Source organism: Sinocyclocheilus grahami, unplaced genomic scaffold, assembly GCF_001515645.1.
Source record: "Sinocyclocheilus grahami isolate Dianchi unplaced genomic scaffold, SAMN03320097.WGS_v1.1 scaffold2376.1, whole genome shotgun sequence".
Classification (NCBI taxonomy): Eukaryota; Metazoa; Chordata; class Actinopteri; order Cypriniformes; family Cyprinidae; genus Sinocyclocheilus; species Sinocyclocheilus grahami.
In genome coordinates, this window is record NW_015507555.1 from 26911 (window position 1) to 37026 (window position 10116).

The 10116-nt window shown below is 38.7% G+C and overlaps 1 protein-coding gene across 1 annotated transcript in view; it reads left to right on the plus strand.

The window, feature by feature from the left end:
- The first annotated feature begins 3075 nt into the window (after positions 1–3075).
- LOC107574897 (SLAM family member 9-like) overlaps positions 3076–10116 on the plus strand; it is a 21032-nt gene continuing 13991 nt past the window's right edge. Inside the window, exons 1-2 of the mRNA XM_016261317.1 lie at positions 3076–3106; positions 3238–3336. Coding sequence (XP_016116803.1) covers positions 3076–3106; positions 3238–3336 — 130 coding nt within the window. The remainder of the gene's footprint in view (positions 3107–3237; positions 3337–10116) is intronic.

Here is a 10116-nt window from a genome sequence, read left to right on the forward strand (position 1 = left end):
GCTTAACAGAAAATCACAATATTATTATTAATATTATCTTAATGTCTTCATGCCTCAGTCATATTTTTCAGATTTGAGCCAGGAGATAATATCATTTATATTTTGAGACGATGAAGCAATCAAGTTGTTGAGTTTTGGTATACATTGATACACTCTAAATATAAAGAGCTTACAGTTACATTTTGTAAAAAAAAATGTTTTAAAATTAAAAAGAAGAAGAAGAAGAAGAAAATCAGGCAATTATTTCTAAGAAGCTACGACTATTCGTAAGATCATAACTTGTTTTTGTCTGTCAATGTCCAAGAGTCATTTTAAGTATAAATGCAATGTATTATTCAGTTTTGTCAAATGTATGATATCATGCAGATGTTTGGTTGTGATATACTTATTTTCATTCTGGGGGGTAATTAACTGCTAACAACACTGCTAACAAACGATATATTTTTCAGTAGTAGCCTGCTGCCACCCAAAAGCAAAGTGCAGTAACTGCACATTTTGTCAAAGTAGCGTTTTTTTTTACTTTGAATGCCATTTTTCTGCACACCTGATAAGCGTCAAAGGGCCAATAATAAACATAAAAGCTTCCGGGTTTTTTTGTAGTTAAAATGGGCTCCTCTTACATGAATAACGAGCAAAACGACTTTATTTGTAATTTCTTAGGTAGGCCTATGGATAAATTCTCACAATGGATTTACTCAAAATCGTTCTGCACGTTTCAACATGCCCAAAGACAAAAGAAAATACAAAACATCAAAAATTAAAGGTGGGGTAAGTGATTTCTGGTAGCCAATGTTGACATTTGAAATCACCAAAACAAACATGCCCCTACCCCAAAAGGCTCTCGCCCCTATTTTGATAGCTGCGCCCCACACAGCCCAGGCAACGATTAGTTCTGTGAAACAAAGCAAAACCAATGTTACACCGTGTCTACACTGGACGCGACAAAATACTATAGAAATCATTATAATCAGTGATGCTGTCTACACCATATATATATATACATATTTATGGTTTACACTGGATGCGGCGCATTCTATTTATGACGAATTGACACAAATTTCAAATGATTTTCAACGATTGCTTTGTCACGTCCAGTGTACTAGACAGACTTTAGCTGTTGCGGCGCAGACATGGTGTTACTCACCTATCGAGAAGAAACAAAGCAACCTCGGCGTCCGATCGCAGGCCTTCTGCTCCTTGAGTTCTCTCCAGCGCTGGAAAGCTGATCCAATATCTACACGGGTCTTACTTCTTGCCTTAAGCCTTCTTTTGTTCCGCAGACCTTTTCCTCTTTTGTTTTTCTGTTGCTCGGCTCGCTAATGTCCGTCCTGTGTGTGCTCTGAACAGCTCTCTCCTCTACATCATGAGTAGACACGCCCCTTACTGCTGATTGGCTACAAGTTTGTTTTGCTAGTCGGCCCGAATCAGTTTTCTAAAGCGTTTTTGAAAAATCGCTTACCCCACCTTTAACTGGTTAAATAATCATGCTTTTAGTAAATCAAAACATGTATGTCAGTAAAATATCACATGTTTTCGTCAGCAGGAACTGCTTTATTTCTCGGGAAAAGGACAAAGTTGAACTCAACTTTTTTTGTTACCTCTGGAGGTGGAATATCAGGATATGTTATTATTTATTCATCCAGAAGTCCACATCCATGAAGCTGTGATCCGATTGGTCGTCACTGCGCATTCACTGAATCATGTTCATTCTCTGTGCTAGAAAAACAAAAACAAAAGCATGAGCTGTGGTTTTCTATTGGTCTGTTTAAACAGAATGTGGTTTCACTACATGTTTGGGTGTGTTTGACACATTCAGGCTTGTTTCCACATCTGTTGTGAACATGCTTTGTCTTTCTTACTGAAGCTGCATGCTGCATTTACAGTACATACTTTATATTTTACAGTACATTCTTTATATAGTGTTCATATATTTTATTAATTCTCCTGGTGCTACACACCACAGTGCACCAGTTTCCAATTGATGATCGATAGCATAACGACTTCAGATCGTCTACCTAAAAGTTAATCTAACATATAGTGAATGCATTCATGTAGGAAATGCTTGAACTGAAAATGTGCACCTTGAATGCAATGTAATGTTTTTGGAGTGTGTCTAATGCATAGGTATAAATGCATCTTCACCCACATTCACACAAGCAACATTTATTATTATTATTATTATTATTATTATTATTATTATTAATATATTCAGTTCATTTTCAGAATGACTGCGCAGGGGCATGTCTAGAAGGGTTGCACAGGGTGAATTGTTTTGGTCTGTATTGTGAACTACACACATGCACACACCATACGTTCTTATCTAGTTACTAATTAGAAACATTCATTTTTAAACGTTTTAAACATTTTTTAATATTGTAGAGGAAAACGGGCAAGTATCGGTAAAGGGATAGTTCCCAAAAAATGAGAATTCTGTCATTGATTACTCACCCTCATGTCGTTCCAAACCCGTAAGACCTCTGTTCATGTTCGGAACACAAATTAAGTTATTTTTGATGAAATCCGAGAGCTTTCTGACCCTGCATAGACAACAACACAACAGACACGTTAAAGACCCAGAAAGGTAGTCAGGACATCGTTAAAATAGATTGACATGCCATTTGACATCGAATGGACTACTGAAGTGACACTTGAGTGATCAATGATATTCTGATTTACAAAAATCGATTCGCTTGATTCCTCAATTCTCCTTTGCTGGCATTCTTGGAAGAAGGAGCTAAGTCAACAGGAAAGGAAGCAAGGCAAGTGTGTTCCATGGGTGACAAAGCTGCCTGTGGATTTAAAATGTTGGTAAATTAATGAGCAGCACATTTCAAAGCAAATTCAGAGCATTTGAATGAACCTTTAGTTATACAAAAATTTATAATATAACAAAGCACAGAAGAACCACAGACCAAACATGAATGTTATTCACTGGAATGCATCTGATGCTTGTGCAGCTCAGTTTGTGAGTCAAAGTGAAACTCTTACTGACATCTTTACAGAGTTGTGGTTTGATCTGTTTGCTGGACAAACAGTGTCTGCATTCTGCAAAAAAAATAAAATAGTGATAGTGATATGCAACATCGGGTCTGCTACTACGAACAGTGTGAGAATAAGATGGGAGAATTACAACCAATGCATGCAAGAAGAGCATGTGCAATTGATGGGTGGTGGTCAAATATTATTGGTTGAGGAATCACGAGCAACACTATATCGCAGTTTAACACTGTCCTATAGTTCACAAGCTGTCTGTCACAGAAGTGTTCACATATTTAAAGTGCTGTAATCTGAAAATGGTTCATATGTTTGTTTTGTTCTGCTTGTGGCATCTGGTTGGTAAGTTATAATCATAATCATTTTAAGACATAATTTCTTGCTCTTGCTTTTTTATTTTAAAATATTGTTTTTGTAAAGTCCTAATTTTGTTATAACAATATAGTTTTAAACTGCTTGTTTACATTGATTACTGTTAATAGTGTGATTTTTTGGTGAACTGTATTAAAAACTAGGCCAAAATGCCCAAATTCACCAAAAATAGTGTGACCTTTGATCTTCATTTGTGTGCAACGGAAGAATTCCTGCCGCTGTTCTGACTCCACATTTTTTAAGCTCTTTGTGAGATCCCAGCACACACCCTAAATTTGTGAATCTGTTTTGTTAGGTGTGTTTGGTGATACAGATGAAGTGACATCAGTGTCGGTGACGGAGGGAGATTCAGTCACTCTAAACATTAATGTTACTGAAATAATGTGATGATCATCTGATTCTGTGGAGGTTTGGAACTAAAAACACTTTAATAGTTAAAATCAATGTAATGGCCGACTGTGTTACTATATATGATGATGCTGATGGGAGATTCAGAGACAGACTGAAGGTGGATCATCAAACCGGATCTCTGACCATCACAAACACCACAGAAAAACATGTTAATATTAGTGTTTTTTTAAATACAATTTTGCGATTGTGACAGAGAATAAAGCCAGAAATGACAGTACTATCATTGCTCTTTTTTTACACCCCAGAAGTCCGTGTCCAGTGTTGTGATACTGTTGAAGCTGTGATCCGATTGGTCATCACTGCTCTGATGGGCGTGGCTGCTGCGGCTGCTGTTGTTCTTCTGGTCAATGACATCAGATCTTACAAGAACTGTTAAAGTTGAAAACAGAACAGAACTCCATAAATATTGTGACATTTCTTAGTTTCCATAGTTTGAATCTGCTAAGATAAAAATATGTGAGTGCACCTACCAGTGCTTTCCTCTGAACTGTATCGAAGGTTTCCAGTACAGTTGTGGCCATCAGGTGAATATTCTTCAGTATTTCATTTGAATCTGTATTGGCATTCATTTTATACTTTGTCAATTACACTGTTTTTCCCCATAGAATAAAAACTGGGAATCATGCACTAAACAACTATGGATCATACACTATCAGACTTTAATGTTGTTCTGATCACATCAAACTCACACAGAAACGTGTGCCTTGTTGCTAGAAAACGCTTGACAAATGAAAACAATATGCGTTCTAAAATCGGCTTAAAATATCACACATGTCTGATCTCCTCCAACTGGACGGATTCATATAAGGATAAAAAAATTGGAGTCTGTGACCATCATACATGACCCAATTTTCTATGAAATCTGTCAAATCAAATCTACAGGCTGGCAGCGCAGCTTCTCCAGACTGTAGACTGAGGCAAAAATCTGAGCAAATGTCATGTAGTTTATTCCAGACTTTAGTGACTATAGAAAACTGAATGCAAACATAGGAACATCAACTAAAATTGAATAAAACATAACATAATCCCTGACATTGTGTCGTATCAGACTATACAAAGGTAGAGAGAGGGGGCTTTGGCAATGGCCCAGCGTGGCATCTTATGCATGGTAGTCCTAGGCAATGCTGCCGGCTTCAGGGATAGAGGCGAAGAAAAGGGTCTGAACAGAACAGGGTGACACCAGAGAGAATGAGGACTGACGCAGAACTGGAGGGAAGGAAGAGAACAATGAAGCCAAAAGGGGTGGAGCCCAAGGGACGAAGGAGCCTGGTGGAGCCTTACAAGTGTCATGAACTGACAAATCAAAATTCCCTTGATCTTTTGACATATACGGGGTCACTGTAAAAACATCCTGTAAGTTTCAGAACTCACAACGTTCTTGTTAGTCTAAAAACAGCTTATATTGAAGCCAGTCTGATAAAACGACAGCTTGTGGAATGTAGGACTCTATGATGTAATAGTGTAGATTAGCACCACCTCCACAAACGATGGCCAAGGCCTGCTTCTACATCACTGTCTGTTTAGCCCCGCCCACTGATTCACACACATAGTGTAAATAACGAGAGAGGCAATCACAGGTCTACATAGAAACCAAACCATAAAGATGCTCCGAAGATAACAAGAAGCTGTACAGTGCCAAGCTGTGGTAAAAACAGTCTTTGCATTGCCTTCCTTCTGATCCTAACGTTAGGAAAGAGTGGATGAACTTTATTTTTAATGATCGCGTCACTAAGAACTTGGTCCTTTGTTCACTTCATTTTACCGTGGATTCGTTTACAAACAAGCCACAATTCAACGTGGGATTTTCAGAAAGATTGAAACTAAAAGACGACGCAGTGCTGACTAAATTGGACCTGATGTCGCACCACACAAGTGTAACTGTTTTTATTACGCTGTCACGATTGCTTTGTCTGTTATTACAGATCGTTTAAAATGTACTAAGTGTTTATGCGTTTTAATCTAAATCACAGCAGCGTCCATCTATGAGGAATGTACGCTGTCAAACATACACAACTGTTAGCCAGTCATAGCAGTGGGCGTTTACTTCCGAATTTACAATCCACTGCACCTATTCAAACAGAGTGTTCTGATGAGGGGGGTTAAAAACAGGACATAAAATAGCCTATTACTTCTAAATTATGATGTTTTTGATGTAAAAATCTTGATTGCATTAGAATTGGACCTCAGAGAACCGTACAAAATAATTAATAAAGGCAGTTCATGACCCCTTTATTGATGGCGGACCATGGTGAAGCTGAGGGAGAGTTGAGCCAAAGCAGAGGCCTAAAGGGCAGAGGTGAAATAATGGGCCTGGAGGCCTGAGGTAAAGCCAGGGGATACCCTTCACAGCGTCAAGAGGTGGAGCTGAAGAACTGGAAGAAGTCATAGGCAGGGATGGAGCCAAGGAGCTGTGAGGCGTCAGCGAAACAGGTAAGTCTTGAGAGTGTAATGGAGCCAGCAGTGATGGTCTCAACGGGGTGGACAGGACATTGGGTGGGAATGGGTGGTCCAAGAGGTAGTGTGTAGTGTGCAGGGAAGGGACATGTTCAGGGGTGAGGTCACGAATGGGAGCTGGCTCTGAGGTGAAAGTGATGAGCCAGTCAGTGAAATTGTCAGTAAAATTTGTTTTCTACAAAGACATACTACAGCAGTAAAGTATCTCACCTCATAGACTTACTACAGAAGCTCATGGTTGTTTCTCTCCATGTCTGCTTTGAAAAAAAAAGACAAAAAAAAACACTAATTGATGTGTAATAAGGAATACTAAATAAATAAATGTAAAATAACAAAAATAAATGCAAAAATTAATCTACAAAGACATTTTTTTTTCTACATTTCTTTGTCCATATGGTAATGAGGATGGAGCAATCAAGCTCCGAGCTCTGGTTTTAGCAAGGAAGAAGCTTTGAGGCCTTTGAGTAGTGCAAATCAATGAATGAATGGCTTAGAAGTGAGCAATATGGCCAAAATCATGGTTTAAGCTATTTAATATCATTTTAACTGTATGTACAGTATATAGGGTGAGCATACACACTCTTGTCCGGGATAAAAAGTCCAGTTGGGATTTTTGTTATTTGGCTGAACATGAACAGAAACCGCAACTTCAATAGATCAGATCTGATAACACATTTGACACAGGAAGGGTGTGAAACCATCACAGTGTATTAATCACAGTTAATGTAACTGAACCAGATGTGACTGATAAGAGCTTGTGTTTATTGTTGACGAAACTCATGTAGCAGCAGGTCTGTCAATGACTAAATCTGAGCTTGTTTGAGCAAGACGCACACAAATAAACAGGAATTCTCCAACTTTTGAGCAAATAGTTACTGTTTTGTACACTTCATATAAATTCAAAATCAATGCATTTTGTTTTATGACCTTTGGGTGAGGGTCACATGCAGATATCTAAGTCAAAGAAAATCATTGGTTCATGTTTTTGAACAGCATATTAACAGTTAATCTGTGCATCTCTACGGTGTAGATGTAGAAATATGTAAATAAAACAATATAAATGTAGAAATAAATGTGGAAATAAATAAATGTTGACATAAGTACAAAATAAAAATAAGTACATGTGGAAATAAACAAGTAGAAATAATGAAAAAGTAAGTGTGGACAAATGCAATGATACATATATAAGGAAATAAAAATACAAATGTATTATTTTTTATTTACGTATTTATTAAATTTCTTTGTAAATTTCTTTATGCATTTATTTATTTTTGTTGTTTTATATTTCTTTAAATATTTCTTTATTTATTCTTTTGGCAGCTCCTGCGCCGATGGTAAATCACACCAGCAGCTACAGCCACAGCAGCCAGCACAACAACACCAACAACACCAGCACTTATTCCTGCTACAGCAGCTGAAGACAGACCTGAACCCAAGACAGATAAACACAGACAGTTGTGAGTGTCTCAAAAACACATATCAGTTCTACAGTAAATAATCATCTCTGTAAAACAAACAGAACACTAATACCATACCAAGCGACCAGGGCCGTTTCTAGGCATAGGCGAGCTAGGCGGTCGCCTAGGGCGCCACCAGCTGAAGGGGCGCCAATGAGCGCACGTACTGGCACTTTTAGCAGGGTTGTGATAAAGAGTGACACGGTCACCCTGAAATATGACTGCCGCCCCCACTGGATCCCCCAAATGCTGAATCAATGCTGGAGAGACGAGTAAGTTAGTTAGGCTGGTGTGCCTTTGATACAGCTGTTCTGCGTTCTGATTAAAAGTTAAAGGGGTCATATGATGCGATTTCAATTTGTCCTTTCTCTTTGGAGTGTTACAAGCTCTTGGTGCATAAAGAAGATCTGTAAAGTTGCAAAGACTAAAGTCTCAAATCCAAAGAGATATATTTATAAAAGTTAAGAGTCAGCAACACTTACCTAAAACGGCTCGTTGTAACACGCCCCCACATGTCTAAATCATGATGTGGGAAGATTTGCATAACGCCGCCCAAATGTTCACGCAAAGAAAGAAGGCATAACTTTTATTCTCGCTGTAGTTTTGTTGTTGCCGCCGCCATGTCATGAAGGCGCTGTGTGTTTCGTTGTGAAAGCAAAACTACTTTGTTTGGTCTTCCAAAAGAGGACGATATCTGCTTCGTCATGCCTGGAGCTGATCTGTGCTGGTCGCTGAGGAAATACATCAACTTCGCGCTGTGGATCACCGGATCGGCTTTCACCGTGGACGAAGCAGAGTCCAGCCCGAGGTCGTCACATGTGGTTGCCGCAAGCCCGCCGAACGCTCCTTCGTCAAATCTGCCAGCCGCCGCTCACTCAAGCCCGCTGTGTGTTTCGTTGTGAAAGCGAAACTACTTTGTTTGGCCTTCCAAAAGAGGACACGACTAGAAATCAGTGGTTAAGTTGTATTTACAACACTGTTCCAGAACACTTCAACCCAAAAATTCAGATGTGTCCAGCGAATTTTATGGAGGACTGTTTCCTGATCCTGGTAGAGTAGACTACAATGCCGGCTGTTCTGACTCACAGACTGTAAGTACGTTTTCATTTAAAGAATTTGCCACTGATGATTCAAACGCGAGTTTTGAGCAGTGTAGTGTAGGGCTTGTTGTTTGTCATTTCTCCGATCACAAATGCAGACATGGTTTTATGTTTACGCAGCGCGATGCAACGCAATGCGTAAAAAGACAGTATAAGTCATTATAATCAGTAATTATGTTCCCACTGGATGCAACAAATGTTTCGTTTATAATGAGTTTTAATGTTTTTGTCTCGTCGCTCCGGCCGGGACCGGGCATCAGAGTATGTGAGGGGCGTAACATTTCCGTCACATGCTTGAGGTATTCAGCCAATCACAACGCACTGGATAGCTGGCCAATCAGAGCACACTTCGCTTTTCAGGCCGATGAGCTTTGTAAAAATCGACGGGTTTCAGAAAGGCGGGGCATAGAGGAGAAACAATAATGTACAGTAATGGGTATAAAATAATGTGTTTTTTAAACCTTAAACTGCATAAACACATTTCATTACACCAAATATACAAAATGATATAATAAATTAATAAATAATATACAACATAATATGACCCCTTTAAGACAGAGTGTCTTTTGTCTGTCATTCTTCAAATGTAGACATATTTTGGATTACAAACTGTATTGTTTCATCAGTTAGTCACTTAGCACTCGGCTAACATATCCACCATTATTGTTTTAAGTGCTGACAGTTTAGCAGCTAAACTTTAGCTGTGGGCACTATTTCGCTTGCATAAGTGTTTTTGTATTTTATGTCATTATTATAAGAACGGACTGGAGCAGTATATTATTGTTTTATGTAAAGGTGCTTTGTCAATGGTAGCACTCGCTAACTTGCTCAAGTACTCCTCTCTGTGCCAATCACAACAGGCTTGGCCAGCTGACCAATCAGAGCAGTGTAGGCTTATGGAAGGGAGGGGTTTGCTCCGAACTAGCTTGGAACGAATCGTTTTGAAATCATTGGCAAATGACTCTAATATTAAATGTATATTCTGAGAAAATCACAATGTTTTCTGACCTTAGATGCATTAAAACCTGTTGTAGGGGACTCCAACACAATGTTAGGACAGCAGCTAAACAGCATCAGCACTGTGAGCTCAACTCTTATGGATGTTCTATTGCATGCATTTCAGTGCATATGTCATATATATATTTGTGCATTTACAAACAAGTAGTGATTACAGCATACTTTCACAGACCCTTACAGCCCTGATAAATATCAACTCTTCATAAGGGTGGAAAATTAATTTGTGACCTTAAAAGTAGCATGGTTTCAAAGCACGTAGAAGGCCTCAGAGTGTCTTTTTTTTCCATTCAAAGCCTAGTTATTTTCTTTCT